This window comes from Protopterus annectens, chromosome 15.part0, assembly GCF_019279795.1.
Source record: "Protopterus annectens isolate FY-2018-M chromosome 15.part0, PAN1.0, whole genome shotgun sequence".
Classification (NCBI taxonomy): Eukaryota; Metazoa; Chordata; order Ceratodontiformes; family Protopteridae; genus Protopterus; species Protopterus annectens.
This window is the reverse complement of record NC_056749.1, coordinates 666,900,697-666,926,269: the sequence shown is the minus strand read 5'-3', so window position 1 is coordinate 666,926,269 and position 25,573 is coordinate 666,900,697. Positions and strand designations below refer to the sequence as shown.

At 40.6% G+C, this 25,573-nt stretch overlaps 1 protein-coding gene across 1 annotated transcript in view; it reads right to left on the bottom strand.

Moving 5' to 3' along the window:
• TRMT12 (tRNA methyltransferase 12 homolog) overlaps positions 1-25,573 on the bottom strand; it is a 452,768-nt gene that overhangs the window by 89,602 nt on the left and 337,593 nt on the right. The window contains exon 3 of the mRNA XM_044057512.1: positions 21,105-21,303. Within this exon, the coding sequence (XP_043913447.1) occupies positions 21,105-21,303 (199 nt within the window). The remainder of the gene's footprint in view (positions 1-21,104; positions 21,304-25,573) is intronic.

Genomic DNA, 25,573 nt, shown 5'->3' with positions numbered 1-25,573 from the left:
CCTAGTATTATTCTTTCATTATGTATGATGCCAGACATTCACTGTAGGATTTGTTCTACCAGGGGCATGTTCTCACCAGGGGGTATATAGATGGCGACTATGGTTAGAGTTTTTTGTTTATTCAGTTTGCAGTTGGCAATAATGAATTCATCTGGGTGAAAGGAGGGGGGAGGGTTAATTGGGGGAGATATGGATAGGAGGTGAGAGTACATAATGGCAATGCCTCCGCCTTTTTGTGCGTTCTGTCCAGGCGAAGAATGTTGTAATCGGGAGGGAGAAATTCTTTGTCTACATTATGTGGTTGAAGCCATTTTTCAGAGAAACTAACTGTTGGGGTGTACTGGGCTATCCATGTGTGGAATTCAGTTACCTTGTTAAGAATGCTATGGATGTTGACTAAGAGAAAAACAGATGTCTGACACTAAGCTTAGGTACCTGCTGAAGTGTTTGTGAGGTATAGGTAGGCCTTGATGAATTAGAGTGCGGGCCAGGGTTTGGGTGAATGTCACCTGAGAGGCGAAGGATGTTTAGTGGGAGGAAGAGAAGTGATGCATAGAGGTAGAGTGAGTGAAATTTCTGTTTAATTCTGTGGAATGAGGGGAATTTTGGAGACAGTTTGATTTTGGGGAGATTGAATTCGATACACGAGAAGAGAGAGGGAGAAAAGAGAGAGGTGTAGTGACTGTTGATGTCAATTGTGTTATGACAGGAGGTGGGAGAAGAAGGGAGAAGGTTTAGCTGAATGTAATAGGAAGTGAGGTTGTTTAGCAAAAGAAGAAGCAGAATGGGTAAGAAAAGAGGGAGGAACATATTGAAGGATGACAAGAATATGAAGGGGGTAGATGTTTCATAGCGGGAAGGTGTACGGTTATAGTCAACTAGAAAAGGGGGATGGGGGATGAGAGCAGTGAGTAATGGTGGGAGGAATTAGATGTCGAGAGGTGGGAGAGGTTATTTTAAGAGGGGCAGGTTGTGATTGGCTGGGGAGTACAAAAAGTTGGGGATCAGGGATGGTGGTGTTAAGATGGTTAGTTACAAAGGTAATTGATTTGGGGATGTGTGGGAATGGGGGTAGGGTAGAGAAGGGGAGAGAGCTCGAGTGAAGCGAGGGTGAATGGAGCAGGCAGAAACTTTGAGGCAGTTTGCCAGACCACAGTAGAAACAATCAGTTAGCAATGTGTGCCACAAGACAGTGGAACAGTTAAGAGTAGGCAATTCCTTGAGTTAAGGAACGCATGCACGTAACAGCAACCTAACACTTTCTGCTTATTAGTTCAGTACAGTTTTACAGCTCTTGGTATTAACAGTTTCTAAAAAGAGAGAAGAAGAATGGAGGGAGGGAAAAAGTTCAGGGGAAAAGGGAGGAGAGTCAAACAATATTTGTTTTAGTTAGTGAGCGTGCCACTAGTCAAATAAGCACTAAAGTGTTTCACTACACAAACTTGCCTAGTACACCAGGAAAACTACTGAAACTAAGTTTCTCTGCAGGTGAGACTTGAAGTCTTGTATTTCTTGCCAAGAGGAAGCTGCAAAGGGCTGGGAGATCCAGTTAAGCAGAGTTAGTCAGGTGAGCACGTTGGGAATTTGAGAACAGCAACTGTAAGAGGGGAAAAAATGTTACGACAGGGATTTTGGAAAGATGTAGGACAGAAGATACAAGATTGCTGAGAAAGTGTCTTAGTTTACTAATAGCAGAACTAGACAGGAGACAGAGTTGTTAATAAAAAGGGCTTTGTGGGAGTGAAGCAACAACAAAGATAGGGGGGATGGAGAAAAGTGAAAGTAGGAAGCGCTAGGAGAAGGGATATAGATTAGTACAGCAGAAGTATCAGAAATTAGGCAGAAGCATAACACAATAAATAACTGACACTGAACTGCAAACTGCTGCAAGGAGTTAATATGTCAAATGTCATTTGAAACATAAAGGCAACTAAAAAAAATTAAACAGAGCTTAATGATGCACAACTACATAGAGAAATGTACAACAGCAGTTCAATGAATTTCAATAAGAGTAAGGAAAAGAATCCTTGAACAAAAAAGGGGGGAGAGGATGCAACCAGTTCCGATGCTGTGTTAGCAGATCACATTTCAAAAGCAGTTTTCATGCTAAGCACTGTCTCTGATATTATCTGAAGTAACAGTGACATCCATAGCTTTTACTGGATGTTGAAAGCTATCAATGTCATAAGACATCTCATTTGTTTGACTCTAAAAATGGTCTAAAAGAAAAGAGCTGGTGGAAAAACATACCACAGGCCCAGAATCCAAAGAAAGAAAAAACTCCTTCCATAACTTGTTTCTGGAATCCTTGAACAAAATTTGCCTGTAAGCAAACCTAGTTAAGGACTTCATCACCTCTCTGTGCAGCACTCTTCCACAAACTACGAAGATCTTCTGCTAAGAGAACACAATGGCAAATTCAAATTACATAGAAAATGGACTGCTTGCAAAGTGAAAGCAGCTTCCCAAAGCTCATTTTCAACTCCGAAGCACAAATTATGTAGTTGCAGAGAAATAGTAGATCCTGGTTGGTTGGATGCAACATGACTGTGGTGCTGTCTGACCAAACCACTACCACACCTAGCTGTGGGAGGACCCCAAAAAGCTTTTTAAGACTGACAGATCTATCTCTTTTACAGCTATGCATAGTGGCATCAGCAATAAATTACAGAGCTTGTGGACCCATAGGATAAAAGAAGAGCCCCCACTCTGCAACCATAAATAGAGCTACTGCATGTAATAATCCAAGATGCTAAGGTACAGCACACGAGTTTCTAAAAACAGACTGGGAAGGAATAACCACAACAGAAAGTCTGGAATGTTCTCTACTTTAAAAGGGAATATCTGAATGAACGAGTGAAGAAACTGGTCCCATCTTAATGGCATTGCCAATGAATTTATCATACATGCAACCTGGCATTTGGTAGTAATGTAATACAAAACGTTAAGTAGTCTAGAAACAAGAGATGCTGTCTCCCTACTATCAATTCTTTGAGACATCCAAAAATAACTCATTAATATCTTCCTTTTTTTCTGAAGTAAAAAAAATGTGTTGGAAATGTTGATCAGCATATCCTACAATTAATGACCATGAAGGAATCAGTAGAGATTCCCTCATGTCACTGTAATTCCTAGATCACTCAATATGACATACTAACTTCTCTGAAGGAAGGTACACTTCCAGATTACTGACAATACCAGAACAACTGTCTATGAAAGTAAGAGCAAATGTGAATGCTCCTGGAATTGATGTTTGCAAACACTAGAGCCAAGCACTTGCTAATCCAAATGTGAGATGCATGATTTCTCACAATGAACCTGTGACATTTTCTGTGAGTAGGGTGAGTAGGGATGTGAATCTTCCAAGTCCTGAGTAGTTATCAGGCATAATAGAATTGTGTAAGTAAACTTATAATGGTACATGTTCAAATAGATCTCTGTATTTTTTAGCTATATGGGAACATATCTTGTAAAGATCAGACATCCAGTCAGGATACAAAAGATTATTTTGGGCGTCTTCCTCATGCCTGTATGTCAGTTGGAGCAAGAGTGCTCGTATAAAAGGGGATGTACAAGTGCAGAATTTTAGCGACTCTTACCCCTATCTAAGAGAAACTATACTTGTACACTTATGTCACAGCACAAAAGTGGGAAGAGAATCCCATCCAGGCCAGAGAAGAAAGAAAGGGGGAATAATATGCATTACAAACAGAACAAATCAATAAAAATAAATAGATTATGGGAGAGTGTTAGTTTTACAACAATAATCTATATTTGAACCTCTACTGTTACAGTAAGTTTACTTATACAGTTATACTATGGTCATCATTAGATCACTGTTGCAGTAGCTCCTAGCTATACCAAATGACTGCCAAAAATTACATAGGAATGATGCAGGAAGAAAGACCAGAATCCAGTAGCCCAAGAAGAACAGATCTAGCAAAAGCAGTTTTGGCTCTACACACAGTCAACTTTGCAATGTTTAATCAAAGGATATATAGATAACCAAGTTGCTGCCTCTAGAATATATCTACAGTCATCCCCTTTACACAAGGCTCCTGAATTAGCCACAGCCCTGGTGGAATGAGCCTTGACTCTCTGAGGGGAAGTCTCTCCATGATGGGAGTTACAAAACTGAATAGAAGTGGACAAACATTTTGAAGTAGCCTGTTTAGAAACTGAAAGTCCCCTTCTTTTCCCCTCAAAGCAGATAAAGACATGGTCAGAATTTCTGAACTCCTTAGTCCTGCCCTCATCTAAAGTACGAAGAATCCATCTTCCTCTGTTTTTGGTCTCAAGAAAGAACACAGGGTTATGGATAGACTGACAATATAAATGTAGACATTACTCTGGGTATAAATTAAGGTTTTGTTCTTAAGATGACCATGTCCTTGAGAGAGATAAGGAAGGGATGGACAGACATAACAGGTTTACAACTCAGATACTCTTTTAACCAATGTCAAAGCAGTGAGCAAAACAAGCTTCCATGTTAAGAATTTCCAGTTGGCCTGAAAAGTTGGTTCAAAAGGTTGATGGGTTAGCTATTCCAGAACAAAGGAAAGATAACATATTGAAGCCACCTGTTTTCTAGGTGGATGAATATGTACTGCCCATTCAAAACTGCTTTACTTGGAACAAGGACAAAAGTGGGATCCAATGGCAGGCAAGCAGAAATGGCTGATAGATGAACCTTGATGGAAGTGTAAGACAGGTCTAATTTGAGTAAGTTGCACAGGTAAGGGACAGCCTGAGTTGCTTCTGTTCTGGGTGGATAATGGTTTCTACTGTAGCACCACCTAAGAAATCTCCTCCACTTTGGCAAATATGATTTTCTCATATCAGGTTTTTTAGCCTCCTTTAACACCTCTCGCAGGTGCCTAAACAAGATGAAAAGCCCATCATTCAGATGTAAGTTGTGTAAGTTGGAATGGATCAGTGATCCCCTGTCCTTTGAGAGTAGGTCCACTCTGTAAGGAAGTTTGTGGTAGTTGCCTTTGGCCAGTTTCATGTGAAGGGGGAACTAAATCGGTCTTGGTCAAAAGAGAGTTACCAGTAGTATCTTTAGAGTGTTCTTCTGTATCTTTGGAAGAAATCTGCTCATCAGCAGAAAGGGGGGGAGCATAAAGATACATTTCTTCACATGGAAAAGAAAAAAAACATCTGTTTTGCAGGCCTTCCTGCAAGGTGCCTTGGCACAACACTTCTTTAACTGTCTGTTGAAAATGGAGGCAAACATATCAACTTGGAGTTCTCCACTGGTGGACAATCTCCTGGAAGAAATGTCTAGTGCAGTGTTCTGCTCTGATGGAATACAACTTGCCTGAAGGGAGAGACTGTGGTGAGTTGCCATTTCCCAGGCAATAGTGGTTAGTCTACATAAGGGGTAATACCTGGTTTATGCAGGTTTGTTTATGGACCACACAGTGGTGGTGTCTGTATCACCATTAGTGGTTCTGGAGTCCACAAATGCATGGCTCTTACAATATTTATCAAGGCCATAAGCTCCCTTGAGGTTTATGTGTGTATTTTTGAAGAGAGGATCCCATGTTCCCTGAACCTTGATCCCTTTGGACACTGCCCCAAGCCAAAATATGATGAGTGTGACATCACCGAATGGATTGTAAGTGGAGGGAGAAAGAGGGAGACCTGGTCTGATCTAGACATGGTTTGCTCACCACAGGAGATCCTTTATGACAAAACCCAGCAGTGGTACAGGAAAAGGTTAAGGATTCTAGTGCTTGTTCCAAACTGATTAGAGGAAACATTTTACATCATATGTAGCTTGGCTAGGGGGAATATGAGGATTGCTGATGTCATATAGCCTAGGATCCTGAGGTAATCACTTGCTTTGGTCATACAGTGATGAGCTACAGCAAGAAACTGAAGATGGTAATGGTACACCTTTCCTGGTATAAATACGACAGACAACACATGGGATGTCCCTAATAGACATCCCATTAAAAACCAACCTGTGAGAAGAAATTAGCAAAGATTCTTCCAGGCTGATTCAGAGTCCAAGCCCCTGAAACAGATTTATTACAAAGAGAAGGGATGTTAGGGAATTTTGAAAGGATTCTGCTGAAATGAGGCAGTCATCCAAGATCAAATAGACATAGATCCCTTGCAGACTGCAAAAGGTGCCAGTCACTTTATGAAAAACTTTGGAACTGCTGAAAGATACAAAGGTTGGGGAAGTAAACTGAAAATATGATCCAGACACAGAAAGTCTTAAAAATCTGAAGTTTTTGTGAACTGGAGTGTGATGTCAAGCATCTTTGAGATCCAGGGTCATAAGAAACAACTGTGAAAGAATTATGGGAAACAAAATTTGTAGTGTAAGCAGCTTGAATGTTGGCACTTTTAGAAACAGATTTAGAAAGGAAAGATCCAGTACAGCTCTCCAAGTGCCCTCTTTCTTGAGTAATGGAAATACACTAGAATAATACCCTCTTCCTTGCTGGGAATGAGAGAGTGGTTCTATCATGCCTTGTGCCAGCATATGAGAAAGACTAGAATAGGAGGAAGCAAATTTTTTTTTTTTTTGCTAAAGAGGAATTATTGATTTTGGAAAGTATGATTCTCCACTGTCACTTGTAAACCTGTTGGATTACTTCTGGAACCGAAAAACTGAAGGTAATTGGTCTCTACAAAGAAAAGGAAAATTACAGATTTTTCAATAATGTACAAGGATGACTGAGGTGGGGAAGTTAAAGTCACACAGCCATGCAGATTTCTTTGTCTGGGAAGGACCCTGTGGTCCATTTCTTTTTTTACTGGTATCCCCTTGATTTTTTTCTTATTTTGTTGTTTCTCTGACTTCTGCTGTCCAACTTTAAACAACTTTCTGAAGAAAGGTCCCATACTAGAGGGATAGTAAATGCTACCTCGGGCTGAGAATGAAATTGGTCAGAACTGATCGCTTTACCCTGGTTATCAATCAAATTAATTAATAAATAAATATTCTGGAACAGAAAAATGGATTAAGCTTTCTTCTCTATCTCCCTCAAAGTGCTGTAAGAACTCAGCAGAGAAGTTGCCAAACAAAACATCTTTTGTAAAGACTGAATGTAGTACCTGACCTTTCACAGCTCAAGGGAGACTGTGCAATCTGAGACAGATGTATCTTCGCAAATCAGAGCCTGTAGCCTGTCAGCAGTATTACAGGAACACTTGAAGGTATGTTTCGTAACCTGGGGAATTGAAGAAAGCATACTGACTAAGGAAGATTTAGATTCTGCAGGTCAATTACAAATCACCTAATTCATATCAGAGAAGGTGGCAAGGTGGAATTTGGTCATATGAGCTTTGCATTTTACTACTCTAAAGGCCAAGGTAGATGATGTATATATCTTATTGTCAGTATGTACTGGGTTGGAAAAAGTTGAAGGTTTTGAAGATCCTTCTTTAAACAGGGAAACGACAGTAGGGTCTGCCAAAGGGTTTCTGAATAGATATTTATAAGATTCAAGCACTTTGTATAGCCTATGAGTCTTTTCAAGAGCAAGAGGTTAGACAGCAAGTAACAGGCATAGTTATTTGTAGACCCTATAACTCGTGGAACAGCAAGGGTGTTAGGGGAAATCAACATGAAGGAGATCATAGTAACTCTACTGGCGCTCAGAAATTTATTTTTGTTCCCAATGAAAAACATCTTTCTTTATGAAAATAGTGTCTGAAAAATAAATCTCTTTAATAAGACGGTGAGATGAAATGCTCTCCAGAGACCCCAATTCCAAGTGAGCAGGTGATGAGATGTGAAATGCATAACCAAAACGCTCTTCTTCAGATTATGGAGAATCATCCGGCGATGAAGACATGGATGTTTTTATTCCTTTAGGAGGATGCAGGCAATGGAAAAGATTGCACTGATTGAAATGCTTTGAAAAGCCATTTAGCAAATTATACCACTCATACCTAGAATCCTTAGTGCTAGCCAGAAAGAAAGGTGAGGAAAGAAGTTTTGTTTTCCGTGATTTTTTTCCCCCTTGGATATCCAAGCTAATGGTCTTAGACATATCGCATGTCCAAACCTCCCATAAGGGTGCCAGCTACCTGACTGAAAATTGAAGTATCCCATCTAGACTTTCTGATATCTGAAAGTGGTGCTCTCCCTTCTTGGTGTCAGTCTGACGTCTGGTTGAGGACAACGTCCCCATTCCTGACCCTTAGTGTTATGATACAGACTAATTCTACAGGGGTCAGGAACCTCAGACTGATGGTCTAGGGAATCAGAAATGGCAACAGTGAAACAGTCAGTCTGTGACCGATGAAGAGAGACCAAATGCAGATTCATTTCAGAATTGTCTTTGGTATACTTTTTCTTCCTCTTTTTTTTTTTTTTTTTTTTTTTTTTACACTTTGTATAATTACATTTTCAATAAAAATATTAATCGATACCACAAAAATCAGGATTTTAGTTTAAACTAAAGGCAAGATATGTAACAATCTGATGTAATCTTGAATGAAATGAAACAGAAATTTGATACTAATATTAAAATAATACTGCATATACAGAGAGGTGAAGAAGAGCAAACAGAGTGTACATTAAATTATTGTTTATACAAGTTATCAAGGTATAAATTGATTAAATGACAAAGATAAGCCGAGATCAATACACAATATAAAGACACAGCCTATAAAGAGTATAAGTTAAAATGAGAACAGCAGAGAAATGGAAAGGAATGAGGAAGGGCAGGAATGTGAAATATCATCACATAACAGCTTTATGAAAAACAATGAGAGTTAACTGTTGTGCAAGTTGTTAACCAGGTCTAATAATTGTGACCATATAGTTAATTGTAGATTTCATTTGCCCCATTTTTTTGAAGAGAAGTAATAGTTAGGGAAATAGGATGTCTAAGGTAGAATTTCCCATTATTAAAGATCCAGGTCTGAACGCAAGTGAAAGTGTGGAGGGGGTTTCCATGCTGAGATAATATAAGCTCTTACGATACTACTAGCTTGGAGTAACCATACACATTTTAGTTGTTTGAGAAAGTTACCTGGGTATAGGAATATAGCCTAAAGAAATGATTGGGCGAGAGTTATTTGACAATCCCATAGACTCACTATCCATTTCTCAAATGTACTCCAGATAATGTAAACTAGGGACACTCCAAGAATTTATGATTTAAATTGGGATTCAGACAGCCACTAGCTTGGCAATAGATGTTACTGGTAAAGCCTTTTTCTACTGTGTGGGCTGGTGTCCCATAGACTACTTTTTCTTCATCTTTAATCAGAAGGGAGATGTCCAGTGATGGACAGCTGATATGGAACAAGCAAGAGCATTTAAACATTGGTTATCGAGAAAAATATTCAAGCTATTCAGTTATGAACTGTAGACAAAGTTAAAAAAATGACAAATTTTGCAAGAACAGATGTTGTGCTACTTCCCCCGCCAAAAAAAAAAGAAAAAAAGCCATGCGAGAATCACTGTAAGGGGTCTGCCTACCACATGGACATTTCCCCTTTCTGCTAGACACAGGAAAATCTTACCACAACACATTGATCAAAAGTAAATGGCAGTCTCCTGAGAGATACCTATCTGCCCAGACAAACTAGCTGACCACTGAAATGAAGGCACAGTATGGACAAGCATCTGACTGAATTCTTCAATGGCAAGAAAGTTCAGAAATTTCATAACCATACACCTCCTTTTATATTAGCAATGTCCCGTTCTAATGGATGTGCAAGCATGAGGAAAACTCCAAAAAAAACTTTGGTATACTGGTCTGAAGTCTGACACTTGGCAGTATATGCCCTCATATACTACCTAATACCATTAGTGACCACCACCCAGCATATACCATATGCAAAACTACTCCAACCACAGGCCAACACCAATACAAATCTACCAGAAATTTTACTAAGTTCCAATCATCCACATTTAATGAAACCTTAGCTAAAGTAAACTGGAAACCCCTCAAATCCCTACCACTTAATGAGGCTGTTGAATTCTTTAACTCAACATTTCTAGACATCCTAAATAGGCAAGCATCCACCCGCCAAAAACAAATAAAACATAACCATGCATGCTGGCTCTCAAAATCCACCAAGGAAGTAATGTCCACAAGGGATAAAATCTGGAAATCATGGCAGAAAAACAAAGACCCCTCAACTCTACTACATTACAAGCAACTCCGTAACCAGGCAAAACGTCTAATAACCACTGATAAAAAAAAACACTACTTCCACCTACAAAGCCAACATAAAAATAATCCCCAAAAATTCTGGTCCTCCATCAGCCAACTATTGCACCCAGGCTCTCAAAGGAATCCATCCACTGACCCACAAAAAAACTCCCACTGAACTTGCTACCCTCTTCAATTCCTACTTCATTGACACCATAGCTAACCTAACTGCCACCTTTCCTACAGTTAACAGCACCACCACCAAGACAGTTGATGACCAAATCATCCCAGAAAACAAGTCTACTCTTAACCCTAACCTAAAACTCTCCCCCATACCCACCAGCGGGTCTATATGACTTGGTCGACAGTTCATATGATCGACTGTTTATTTGGTCGACAGTTCATTTGATCGACAAGCATTTTAGGTGGGGCTTCACACCCCAATGTGGGGGGCTGTGCCCCCCACCCCCCCTAACTATATATATCAACTCCAGGGTCACACAACATTGGGGAAGGGGGCAAATGCTTGTCGATCAAATGAACTGTCGACCAAATAAACAGTCAATCATATGAACTGTCGACCAAGTCATATAGACCCCCACCCAGCACAATAAAAAAACTTTTACTTAAGCTAAAACCCTGTACTCTGGCCCCTGGCAATCTATCCCCACACTTCCTGTAGCTAGCAACAAACTCTATAGCCTATCCCATCAGCATACTCATTAACAGATCAATTAAAGACTCCCTTGTCCCAGACATCTGGAAAACAGCATTCATTCTCCCCTTACACAAAGGTGGCACCAACACAGACACCACAAACTTTCGACCCATAGCAATTCTCTCACCCCTCTCTAAAATACTGGAAAAATGTATCCATGCCCAACTCCTCAACCACCTGCATGAAAATCAAATTTTATCACCCACTCAGCATGGTTTCAGACCAGGACACAGCACCACTATCGCCCTCCTAGCCTTCCTTCATACAGTTAACTGGGCATGGGATTCTGGTAAAATAATTGCTTCACTTTTCCTTGACCTCTCCAAAGCTTTTGATACCATTTCCCACACTATCCTACTCTCTAAACTATCCACCCTCCACATCTCTCCAATAGGCAGCAATCCACCAAATGGCAACAGTCTTACTCTCCCTTCCTCAATACTTCCACAGGGGTACCCCCAAGGCTCCATACTTGGTCCTCTCTTATTTAGCATCTTTATTAACAACTTTCACACCACTCTCCCACAATGCTCAGTAATCCAGTATGCTGATGACTCTATAATAATATGCACTGCAAATTCCAGCTCTGAACTCCAGCAAATTACCCAGAACGCCCTCACATCTACTGAATCTTGGATGCTTAACAATCATCTTGCCCTAAATCCAAAAAACACTAAACAAGTACTTTTTACTCCTAGGAAAACCACTCCATTTGATAAAAAACTCTTTACTACACAAGCCCAAGACAATACCACTATAGAAGTTGCCCCACACACTAAATTACTAGGCATTATTATAGATGCCAACCTTAACTTTGACCTACACATAAACAATAACATCAAAAAAACACACCAAAAGCTTGGTATGTTCTACAGGCACCAACACTTTCTTAGCCTCTCTACTAGACAAACCCTTGCAACTATTTTTTTTATTACCCTCTCTCCTTTATGGAGCCCCTCTCCTCACTAATATCCGAAGTTCTACAAAATCCAAACTTGCTATGTGTTACAACAGAATAGCAAAATTTGCCACCAAGGCCAAATTTTCATCTCACCACTGTAAGTCACTGAAACACTCAGGGTGGCTGAAACTCCCCCACCATCTCTCATTCACCCAACTAACTACTGTGCACAAAATAATCTACAGACCCACAGACTGTCCTGCTCTCTAAACTCTACTTGCCAAACACCATTCCAGCAGGCATCTAAGATCTGAAAATCATCTACTTCTAAAAGTAGATAAGCCCACCTTACCTGCTGGTCAACTCCTCTATTCCTTCACTGTCGCCAAACTATGGAACTCACTTCCGCCTTCTATAAGAAACACAGGCAGCACCACCACCTTCAAACAAATACTGAAAAATCATCTCAATTTTTCCTGGCTATGTTCCTGCTCTATAACCTAACCTCTTCACTCTTCTTATATGATTAAACTCCTATGTCTTTTGCTACTAGTGACTGATGATTTTCTCCATATTTATTTTTATCTTCACTTGTTGATACTGGTACAATAATACTGATCTCTGTTTATACCACTTTGATTTAATTAATTGAATTCTGCTTTAATGTATATTTTCTGTATATATTACTGTAATCAAACAAACTAGATTCCTGCTATTATGTATATATTCTGTATATGTTACTATATTTACTATCTGTAACACTGTTTCTGTACTAATTATTGTTTATATTTTTTCTGCATCTCGTTGGAGCCTCCACTGAAAATGGGCTCTTTTAGGTCCAGTGGACTTATCCCGGTAAACAAATGCAATAAAATAAATAAATAAATAAATAAATAAATATAACTAGAAGTTACTGCAACAGTGATTTATTCATGAAAATAGTTATCCCCTTTGGGGAAAAAACATGTACCTGTGAATTACCACATAGGTGGCAGCACACTAAACACCAAAAGTGTGAAAAGAGACTTAGGGACACAGGTGGACAGTGGTCTCACCTTCAATAACCACATCGCCACAACAGTCAGGAAATCCTTCTATGTTGCACACCTCATCACTAAGGGCTTTTCATCCAGAAAAAAGGAGGTCATTGTCCCGCTGTACTCATCCCTCATTAGACCCGTTATAGAATACAATGCTCCATTTGGTATGTACCTCTCAAGACATTTGCAACAACTGGAAAGGCCGCAGAAATACCTCACTAAAAGAATCACAGGCCTAAAGCAGATGACCTATGCTGACTCCCTTAAAAAACGCCAGCTATACTCTGTCGCATATCGTCTACTCAGAGGAGATCTCTGCTTAACATACAAGGTCATGTCAAACCCAGAGCTGTTGGACATGCTACACTTAAATAAATCCCAATCCCTCAGAGCCACAAGCTCCAGGGATCTAAACGTTGTCATCACAATAAACAAAACATGCTGGAGGGATAGTTTCCTGACCCAGAGACTCCCCAGACTCTGGAATAGACTGCCCATACATGTCAAGCAGAGCGCCTCCTTGGCCCTCTTCAAAAGGAACCTTGACGATTGGATGGGAGAAAGGAAATTCACCCCGGGGATCACATCAGTCGCCCTGCTAGACAGGGGTCCAAGGAAGTAAATAGTGTGTGAAGAAATAGCCAGGGAATTGTTATGGCTAGGCTTGTATAGGCCCTAGGGCAGATAGCCTAGTACCAACCTATGAACATTTTTCTGAATTGGAGTAACAGAGAAGTGAGAAGAGCATTCAAAACTCATTTACTTTTACAGACTTGTTGATTAAGATCTAATACTGGTCCAAAATATACCTGTTATTGTTTCAGATCAAAAGAATCCTTAATAAAATGTTTTCCTTTTTATTTTATTTATTCATTTGTTTACCAGGTAAGTGAACTTTTCAGCCATAGCCTGGGCCATAAAGGTAAACACTGTATGTGTGTGTGTGGACAGTTTTAGAGGAGCTATTCAACCAACAAGCTTTTGAAAAGTGTGAGAAAACTGGATACATACTTAAAACCCACACTAATACAGTAAGAACTTGCAACCTCCACAGGAATAATTATCAGAAGCCAGGATTGTCCCCTGGATTCTGCAGCTTTTAGGCAGACATCTTAACCAGTAAGCCAATGTGCTGCCCTTAATTGGAATGTGGTAATGCTTTTACTGCTATTTTGTAAAACCTTCTGGACTTGATCCCAAACCAAGGAAAGACGATTTTGAGAAGTATTTGGATTTTACCCAAGTAGGCCAATCTATAACCAAATAAGATAGGTTACTTCAAACACAAAAAGGTAAACTACCTAGACTTAAAATGGCCCACAAGGGCAGCTAGCCTAGTATTTACCTATGAACTTACCAGTACAAAGGATGCCAAGAATGCACACTCAGAAAAAATCTCCAAGACCTACCCATCTATAATCGCAAAATATGAATTTCTGGAAAAACTAAAAATGTTTGGCCTACAGCCTTTTTGTGAACATGGGTAGGACAGGAAGATAGATGTGGGAATCAAGGATGCCACTGAATCTCATTTCAAGTGAAACACTTTTTTGGGGTAGAGAAAGTGGTAAATTACTGTTATTTCAGTTACTAGTCCCTTCCTTTCTCCAAGGTTGATCATTATTTATTATACACCTTTACTAAATTATCACTTTTGACATAGGCAAATTTGCATTTATATAAAAGTAATCAAACGGTATTAACAAGTTCATGTTTACAAACATTATACTTCACAAATATTGCTCTATATCGTATAACCTAAGCAACATTACATAAATTGTTCAATTCCTGCACCCCCTTTTTTTAAACAAAAAACATCTTTATTAAACCAAGACTTACGACAGATGCAATCATATGTTTATATAAATGAAAACAAACCACACTGACACACTCCCAGTTCCAAACATTATACATCACTTATAATCTACACAATAAATTTTCAGTCAAACATTACACTGCTCATTTAAGTCCTGCCATCTTTTAAACCTAATTCCTCCCCAGTATGCATTGTTCCCACAATTCCCATTTTTCCTATGTAGTTTGCTCCTACCCTTTTCTAAAGATCTCAGTTCCAGTTGTTTTATCTCAGTTACTTTATTCACTACTTCTAGTATAGTTGGCTTAGATTTTGATTTCCGTTTTCGAATAATTGCTTTTTTGGCAGCCAACATAATTAGACAGAGAATGGCTTTAGCATGCCTAGGCAACTCCAATTCTGTATCATAGCTCAGAAAAATTATCTCCCTCATCATACCATCTGCCCACCCAGCATCTCTGACAGTGCATCCTGCAGGGAATCCTTAAAACGTCCACCAATTCACCACACTCCCAGAAAATATGTTCCCAATTACATCTTTCTTTTCAGACACACCTCCAACATCTGCTGTCTACCTGAGGAAAAATTCTCTGGAGTATACTTGGGGTATAAATTTATCTGTGTAAATACTTTCAAGCAAAAATCTTCTAGATTTTGTTGCATATCTGGAGATCCACATATCCTCCCATTGTTTCTTTGTGAATTGCTTATCCATTCTCTCTTCCCAATTCTTTCTAACCTTCTCTGATGGATTCTCATAGTTATCATGCAATATTTTATATCTTCTACTAATTATTCCTTTTTAATGACAGCTTCTGTTTTAGATTCTACTAAAAGCTCTACCAGTGCTGGTCTTTCATTTAGGATCCCCATATTCCTTTCTCTTAGCCTAGACACAGATATCAATCCTTGACAGGGAAGGCAGCCTCTAACCTGCAGTCCAAATAAATTTTTGGTGCCTTACCATTCTATTATTTTTCCCTCTCTAGTTATTTGCTCCCAATAACTTGGTTCCTTTGCCAATTTTTACCAATAAATTACATTTCCCTCTTGCCTATTGTCTAGATCCTAATTGCAGTCATTCCTATCATCAGAATCTCCTTTCTCCATTCCCATGTTGGCTTAGTTCTTAGGATACTTTCTGCTACTTTACAGATATAATATTCTGTATGATTATTGTTATTCTCCTTTAAACCTGAATCAGAAATGCCAGTCTCACCTTGTTTCTTGAGGTCCCCCCATTTTATCATCATCCCTTTCCACTTTGAGTTACAGTAGTACAGTCACAATGAAGTCAGTCAAGCCATTGAAGAAGTTACACAGACAACGGGTAGTACAGCTAAATTATTTTTTTCAGAGGTTCCTGTCGCCAATACTGAAAGGAGTGTGTCCAGAAAGGTAGGAAGGTTAAAGGTGCCAATATATTACTCCAGTAATATTAATTCTTTTATACATGTTATTAGGAAGTTTTGGCCTGTCTTAACTACTGATGATGAGAATAAGGAACTAGTAAATGATCAACTTAAGTTTTTGTTCAAGAATATGAAGTCCCTGAAAAGACAATTATGCTACCCCAAGAAAAATGTTAAGTCTAGCAGCATGAGGCTTAATAAACCTTGCGGCAGATGTGCCGCATATAAATATATAGATATTATAGGGACTTTTATACATCCAGATCAGTGCAAGAAGTATTTTTTTTTTAATGTTTATGCCACTTGTGACTCTATGCAAGTCATACATTTAGCATACTGTTTGTCATGCCATAAATTCTATATTGGTAAAATGGACATGGCTTTAAAAGACTGAATTAAAGAACATTTATATCGTACTTCGTACTAGTAATCATAATGTATCCAACACCCTAGCTAAACATATTAGAGAGACTACCAGTGAACAAAGTTTTTGGTTTATGGCTATTGGGAGGATATATGAAATTATTTGTGGAGAGGATTTGAGAAACTTGACTGAACAGCTTGAAGCCAGGTTTATTATTAGACTAAGAAGTGACTTTGGACATGATCTTAATGACAAGGTCCCTATTAAATCCATGCTTAAGGCTAGACCATTTTTAGGTAAAGTTTTTATAGATTTTTTTATATGTGTGTGTTTTATGTTTTATATAGACACATGGATATTTGTGTGTGTGTACATATTATATATATATATATATATATATATATATATATATATATATATATATATATATATTTTTTTTTACACACACAAGTTTAAATTTTATTTATTGTGTTTGTGTGCCTTTTATGAAGTTTTATAGTGTTTCGCACTTTTAACTAAGTGTTCTGCGATTGGTTCCTCCAATACCCTTCAATCTTTCTAGGAGTAAAACATGGAGGAGGCTGGTGGGTGGGAAATTGAGGAAGAATGAAAACAGACAACACAGATGGAACATTATGGTGAGTATGTAACTTTTTTATCTGATGCTGTAATTTGCATTCATTCCTCAACAGCTGGGACAGAGTCCCCAGCTTCCTAAACCCTGGGAGGACACTAAAGAAGAATATTCCAGAGTACAGCTGAGGCAAAGGTATGCTCTTCCCCCAGAGACCAGATCCAATTTGTAATGAGCAATAAAAGTATGCAGATTAGCTCAAGTTGCAGCTACACAAATATCATCCAAGGAAGTTCTAGACAAAAAGTCTGACAAAGTCACCATAGACTTCGTGGAATGGGTTCTTGGTGGCTTTGGTAAAGGCAAACCCACTTTCTTATAAACAAAGGTAGTACAATCAGTCAACATTTGGCCAAAGTCACTTTAGCTACTGGTTTGCTTAGTTTTGAATCATAAAAGGAAACAAACAATTGTTCAGATTTTTTTAAATATTTGGTTCTGTGAAGGCAGAAACATAATGGTCTGTGGTCATCCAAAAGGTGGAACATGTATGTAACCTTACTTTGTAGAAAAGAAAAATGGTAATATTAAACAGATGTTAGAAATATCAAATATGAAAGTACAATTACCTATTACTAACAAAACAAATGGCACCTATAAATGTTTTAATAGTAATATGTGTAGGTTTATTCATGAGGGTCCAAATGTGGCTTTGGCACATATGAATGGGAATACAAAAATACCTAGTAGGTTTAATTGCTCTTATTCTGGGATTATATACATTGCTCTGTGTATGTCATGTCCGACATTTTATGTCGGCATGACTACAAGAAGTTTAAATAAAAGAATAAGAGAACATATTTATGCCATTAGAATACAAGATGGAAACAATGCCTTATTTAAGCATTCGGTAAAATGTGTAAGCTTTAAGAAATTCACGTTCGCTGTTGTGGATACTGTGTATGAAGTTTTAAGAGGGGGTAATTTCAAAAATCAAGTGGAGATGAGAGAGGCAGAATGGCAGGTCCATTTGGCTGCACATCTTCCACCTGGTTTAAAAAAAATGTGAACATGAAATATTTTTTGATTAACAGAAAATCCAATACTGATTGTGTCCAACCTTGAAAGGGTTAAATGTATGTAAAGTTTTGGCAGCATGTTTTTAAGGGTCTATATTAGATCACCGAATGCTTAAAAAAGTAAACAGTGATTAAATTGACTCTATGTAAGCGAAAGCTTACAATGTCAATCTGTCAGAACAGCAATTAAAATCCCTGTTCCAACAAAAAATAAATAAATAAAACACTTTAAACATTACATTAAGTGGGGGGCTGCACCCACCACACCCCCCCTACTTAAATATACCAACTCTGAGACCGCACTACAGTGCCGAAAACAGCAAAGTAACGAAGCAGACAAGCAAATTCTTTCCCAGGGAAAGAATGTGTTTAAAAGCCGCTTCAATATTTTGCCGTTTCAGTCTTTTGAGTTCGACCAAGACGCATTTGAAAGAATGCGCCTTCAGTCTTCTAATAGGGAACCATTTTTAATTGGTTGATTTGTTAAATGGTTTGCATAAAATATGGAGCTTTTGCAAGTGTTTTTAGTTTCTGATTAATTCCTTGAACAAATAGCAGAAATAAAGTGGTTTTACGCTAAAAGTGTTTAATTGGTTTCCTTTTTTTTGGATTTTTTGTCCAGTGTTTCGTTTTGGTTTTTATTACACTGGTAGTGATTTACTCCCTTTTTTTGTTTTGTTTTGTGATGTGACATATATTCTTCTTTCTTTTAAAAGTTAGGAAAGAAGACTGGGAGGTTGATGACCTGATTATTAGATTCTGAAACCATCTTTGGTAAAATGGAAGGAATGGTCCATAAGGAAACCCTATCCTTGTCAAAAATTAAATAGGAAGGTTTAGAAAACAGTGCTTGAAGTTCAGACCATCTTCTGGCAGAAGTAATAGCAACCAGGAAAACAGTTTTCCAGGTCAAAAACTTCAGATCAGACTTAGCTGATGGTTCAAAGAGGGGTTGAGTCAAGGCCAGAAGAACAATATTTAAATCCCAAGGAGGAGTAGGATCCCTCAAAGGAGACCTGAGTAAGCAGAGAAGCTTTACAAAACTTGAAGGAAGCTGAAGTAGAATTATTTACTCCTATTGGAAATGGCTGCTAATTGTAATCTGGTAGCCGAGGAGCCAGCACCCTCAATGAAAACTGTAGCTAAAAAGTTAAGGACCTTTAAAATCGGCACTGAAAAGGGATCTAAATTCTTTCTATGGACCCCAAATATAAACCTTTTCCATTTACTTTTGCAAATTTTTCTAGTGGAAAGGAAAGGGGAAAGAATTACCAACTATGGTAATTCAGAGTTCTATTGAAATACAAGAAGGAAAGGGGAGCCAATATTACTGAAATAAGGGTTAAAGGGAATAAAAATAATAAGTATAATAGCAAAAATAATACAGAAGATTAAACCCACTGACTTTTGAAAGGTAGATGAAAAGAAAAATTCCCAACTACTCCAGTGTTCGCGATTTATATCTTAACACTACAGTGGCAAACGAGATCTGAGGTATGTTAGCTATCTGGGGCATTATGGGTAACAGGAGGAGCTTGAGAGTTCAAGTATTCTATGATCTAGAAGAAGCAGCTGAGTTGGACCTGAACCCAACTGCTGAGGAATGAATGAATGAAGATGACAATATCAGATTATCTTTTTTAAGCAGGATTTTTTTGTCTCATGACCTTTAAAAGTTTTCTTAAGTATACTGTTTCTCCAAATGACATCATTAAGTAGGGGATTCAAGTGAAAACAATACAGCATCTTAATTAACAGTTCAATATGCAGGCATGGAAAGTATTATAGACTGGTAATATTCCTTCCTCTTCATCCTCAGAGTTATCTGCTTCTATGCATTTTATTTTTAATATACAAGAAAGACACCCTACTGCCTTGGCTACTGTTGAAAAAAAAAAAAGATTTTTGAGTAGTTGACTGAAAGAGAAAGCTAAAAAGTGCATGACCTGCTGCACTCATTAATACAGTCCTGTGTAAATCTATTTGGGCGTACAGAATATTGGTACAGTAACTTTGATTGTAAAATGTATGTAATGGTCTCTTCCAAAATGTCTTTTACAGTGGAGAAAATGACAAAGGTTTCTCACCATCACTGATGTGATTATTCTCAACTGGATTATCTCAGCTGGTTTCACTTTTTTTTATTTTTTTATTTTAACCAGTCCCCCCCCCCCCCCACACACACACACTTTGATTAACATCAAACACTTCTCCTCCCTGGGTACTCCATGAACTTGCACTTTTCCATACGTCTCATTTGTTCCACTGGGGAAAGAGGCAAATAAGCCAGGAGTGACTGTCTTCATCTCCACAGTGAGTATCTCTGTTTTCACTTGAAGAACTATTATCTCCTGTGCATGACTGTAGCATCCAAAGGGGTGGCATGCATTGGCTCTTTCAAAATATAACCATGCCTCTACATACAGCATTCTTAATTATCTCTGCTTCCTTTGAGACAGTATCTCCATGTGATCCTGGTCTCCAGCTGCTATTCAACCCCACAGTGCTCGTGCAGACACGTCATCCCCCTCTTCACAAGGAGGGAGCAAAATAAGCATGAGACCAAAGTGAGTACTGAGGAGCAAGAAGGATCCCTCCTAGCACCTAAAGCCACACCAATGACACTGCTGGAAAATTCATATCAACACACGGACAGATGAAGGTTGAGAGAAAGACAGTGCTATGCATATAAAGATGAAATACTTATTTTTTCAAATACTAGGAAAATAATATAGCAATATAAAAACAAGATGAAATGTAGTCATACTTCATTACAATTTGACGATTTTAATATTTCGCATAAATTAGGGGCGAGGCTGCCAACAGTCAATTGCTCCAACTGCTGATATTCTTCCAGTGGGGCAGACCAATCAATAGTCGAAGTGAGGGTGTTTGTGAAACTGTCCCAGATGTACCCTATGCAGTATACAATCCATATAGCCAAAAACGCTACAGCAGCAGTAAGAATGATGACCATCATAATACAACACAATCATGTACAGATGTAAAACATACATTTTCTGGCAAAAAAAAAAAAACATTTCTAAATTAACAAACACGGTCTCACCTAAATTCTTCCAAGTATCTGCCTGAAAGGCCTTCTCACTGAGGATTATCAGATCTCCATGGCGTTTCCACTTCAGATTCAGATCTTCTCCCAGACTGCTGTTCCAGCTGCCTCCATTCTCCTGCACAAGGCACTTCAGTTCCTCCTCCAGTTTCTGACGGAGTGACTGCACACATGACTTCTTAGATGGCATAAGGTTCTGAAAAAAGCAGATCACTTAAAACAACCACTTGTCAATGCCAAATGCTGCACTTGCAATCTACTACAGTAATATGATAAGAGGAAGGATAAACAGAGAGAATGAATAATCTGCAGCCCATGACAGATAAGACATTCTACAAAAATGAAATAAGAAGTTATGTACTCACCATAACGTTCCATCTGAGTAGGTAAACTTCATTTGTCTGCAACCTGTGGGATACGGATCCGATCTCGGATTCGAGCCGGCAACTTTACAAAGCTTAGATCCGAGCTCCTAGCTCCTCCCCTTAACCATAATCCCCTGCCAACCCTGACTGACCTCAGATCAAGTTTGCCCGCAAGCACTATAGTAGATAACTAACTGCATTATCAGAAATGGTACATCACTATATGTCATGAAACACATCTGAAGGTCAGGGGGAAGGAGGGGGGGGAACAGTTGCAGACAAATGAAGTTTACCTACTCAGATGGAACGTTATGGTGAGTACATAACTTCTTAATCTGAAGTAGTTAACTTCATTTGGTCTGCAACCTGTGGGACAGAGTCCCCAGTTACCTAAACCTTGGGCGGCCCTCATGGAAGGATATTCCGGAGCACTGCGGAGCCAAAAGAAGTTCTCCCTCTGGAGATAATGTCCAATTTATAATGATTGATGAAGGTATGAGATGAGGCCCAAGTGGCTGCTGAACAGATATCATCCCAGGAAACCCTGGATTTAAAGGTGGCAGATGTAGCCATAGCCCTAGTTGAGTGGGCATGAACTCCTTGAGGTGCGGGCCTGCCGGAATTTTGATACGCTGTGATGATACACTGTGAAATCCATTTCGATAAGGAAACTTTCGAGACTGGGTTACCTAGATTAAATACGGCAAAGGAGACGAACAGCTGGTCGGATTGTCTATGACCAGATGTTCTATGAATGTAAAATCTAAGTTGTCTATGCACGTTCAAAGAATGTAATCTGTACTCCCCTTTGTTCTGGTAGTTAGAAAAGAAGACCGGCAAACTGATAGATTGGTTAATATTACATTCAGAAACTACCTTCGGGAGGAAGGAGGGATTGGTCCTGAGGTAAACCCTATCCTTGTGAAAGGCTAAGTATGGGGGTTTGACAGAAAGAGCTTGTAATTCAGATACTCTCCTGGCTGAAGTAATAGCCACTAGAAAGGCTGTTTTCCAAGACAAATATTTGAGGTTACTGAAGCCGCCGGTTCGAAGGGAGGGGCCGTCAAGGCTTGTAATACCAAGGTCAAATCCCATGGAGGTACCGCTTCCTTTATTTGAGGCCTAAGTAGAAAGGTGCCCTTTAGGAACGTTTTGCACAATTTTGTAGTAATCAAAGGACCCATTTCAGTACCTATGTGATAATGAGAGATAGCTGCTAACTGAACCTTAACCTTAGAACAGCTAGCTCAGCCATCAAAAAGACCTGAAAGAAAATCCAGCACCGCAGGCAAGGGGGCTGTAAAAGGATCCAAATTATGGCGTTCCGCCCAGATAGAGAAACGCTTCCATTTACTACCATAGACCTGCCTAGTAGAGGGCTTGTGCGCTGCTACTAGGATAGTTTTAACTGGAGATGAGATACTGGGAGTCCTATCTACAAGTGGAACTGGAGCAGCCAAGCCGTAAGCTTGAGGCTGACCAGGTCGGGAAGTGGGAGCCCCAGGGGGTGGGAAATTAGATCCAGAAGGGGATCTAGAATCCAGGGTGGATTCGCTCGATGAGACCAGAGGTAAGGGAACCAAGCTTGGCGAGGCCAGAATGGGGCAATGAGGATCATCCTGCTCCCCAACCGACTGGCTTTCTGAAGGAGATTCAGCATGAGGAGAAGAGGAGGGTAGGCATAGAGAAGACCGGGTGGCCAAGCATGCACCAAGGTGTCCCTCGGGGCTTCCCCGGCAGGGGGAATGAGAGCGAAGTAATTGTTGCATTTTGTGTTTGAGGGAGATGCGAAGAGATCGCAAAAGGGCTGCCCCCAAATGGCAAAAATTCGACTCGCTACTTGAGGATTGAGGGACCACTCATAAGGTGAAAGGATGGTGTGACTCAGTCTGTCCGCCAGGATGTTGGTCCATCCCGGAATGTGCATTGCAATGAGAAAGCGGTTGGTGGAGCTCGCCCTTTCCCACACTCTCATGGCTTCTCGACAGAGTGGGTAAGACCTGGTTCCCCCTTGTTTGTTGATATACCATACCACAGACATACTGTCTGTCTGGATTGCAACTGTTCCTGCAGGCAGAAGGCTCTGAAGTGCTTGCAACGACAACAGCACTGCCCTCATCTCTAGAACATTTATGTGCAATAAGGTCTCCGAATCGTTCCACGTGCCTTGGACCGTCCTGCCCGAATAATGCCCCCCCACCCAAGACGAGAGGCGTCCGTGGTCACAGTGGTGAGAGGGGGGGCCGTGGCAAAGGGGCGTCCCGCCTGGAGGTCCGGCGATTGAAGCCACCAAACGAGAGCCCTCTTGCAGGCCCTGCTGAGAGAAATGGGGTGACTCAAGGGGTACTGATGAAGGGACCATTGGACTTGCAGAGTCCACTGTAAAATCCTCATGTTCAGATGCGCCATGGGAAGAAGGTTTATTGCGGCTCCCATGGACCCCAGGGCCCTCAGAACCAATCCCGCCGGAGGTTTCGAAGATTGAAAGATGGCCCGCACATGTGCCCTCAATGTGTGCAACCGGTCGGGAGTTAGGAAGACTAGTTGCCTGTTGGTGTCCAGTCTGGCCCCGATAAAATCTATCACCTGAGTTGGAGTGAGAGAGGACTTGTCTGAGTTTATAGTGATCCCTAGTTGAGGAGCAAGGTTGAGGAAGTAGTCCCTGACTAAGCATAGTAGATGCCTTGTTGGGGCAGTGAGGAGCCAGTCGTCCAGGTACAGGAAAACCTGCATTCCCTGAAGTCTCAGGTGAGCCGCTATCACTGCTAATACCTTGGTGAACACCCTGGGGGCTGAGGTGAGACCGAAGGGAAGGACCCTGAATTGATAATGACTGGCTCCCAGCCGGAAGTGGAGAAACCTCCTGGATCGCACGTCCATCAATATGTGGTAGTACACGTCCTTGAGGTCTATCGAGCACATCCAGTCATTCTCCCGCAAGAGGGGGAGAATAGATTGAAGAGTGACCATCCGGAACTTTTCTTTGGTTACTGACAGATTTAGTAGGGAAAGATAGAGGATGGGCCTTAGGTCCCCCGTCTTTTTTGGCACCAAAAAGAACCTGGAGTAGTAACCCGATCCGGACTGGCCTGGGGGGACATGCTGGACAGCTCCTTTTTCTAAAAGCTTACGAATTTCTGCAGCTGCAGCCTCCCTCTGATTGGGTGGAACATCGAGGAGGTGTTCGGGGGTGTAGGGAATGTAAGAAAGGGGAATTCTGTATCCTCTGGATATGATACGAAGCACCCAGCGGTCTGTTGTAATGGACTCCCAAGCTGCCAGGTGCCTCGAGAAGCGCCTCCCGACTGCCTCCAGAGTGGAGCAGTTGGGCAACCCCTCCGGGTTGCTGTGTGGGCCGATTCAGAGAAGGTTTCTCTGGACCCAAAGTTCTTCGGGCCCCCACTGCCTCTAGGGCGGCGTCCACCCTGTCCTCCTCTGCCGCGGAAGGACTGGGAGTCCGGAGCGGACTGGGACTGTTGCGACTTTTGGAACCACATCTTCTTCTGTCCCTTTTGGTTCCTGAAGAAGGACTTCTGGGGAGCAGAGAAGCGGACTCTGACAGCAGACAATGTCTTCCCGTCCTTTTCGCTCTGGACTAAAGTCTCGTGAACTGTCTTGCCAAATAAGGCAGAACCATCGAAGGGGGCATTCGCAAAGGATGCCTTGAAGGGTTCCGCGAAATCACAATGTCGGAGCCAGGCCTGACGCCTCATAACTAGGCCCGCTCCGCTGGCTCTAGTGGCTCCCTCTGTAGCGTGGGATACAAGCCGCATAGAGGTGTTGGATATAGACCTAAGAGTGGCCCTGCGAGTGGAGTACAACTGTTTGTCCTCCGCCGAAAAGGACTCCGGGGGCGATTCAGCCGTATCACATGTGCCATGTAGTTCAGGGACCTTACAGTGAAGGTCGCTGAACTAAAGACCCGCTTCCCAAGATGGTCCATCGAGCGAGACTCCTTGCTCGGGGGATGGACCGAGGGACTCTCTTTGGCTAACTCTCTCTTGGTGGCTGCCGCCACCAACATGGCATCTACGGGAGGTCCCTTGCTCCAATGGGACTTCTCAGTGGGGGGGCATAGAATTCTGTCTGGACATTTGGGGA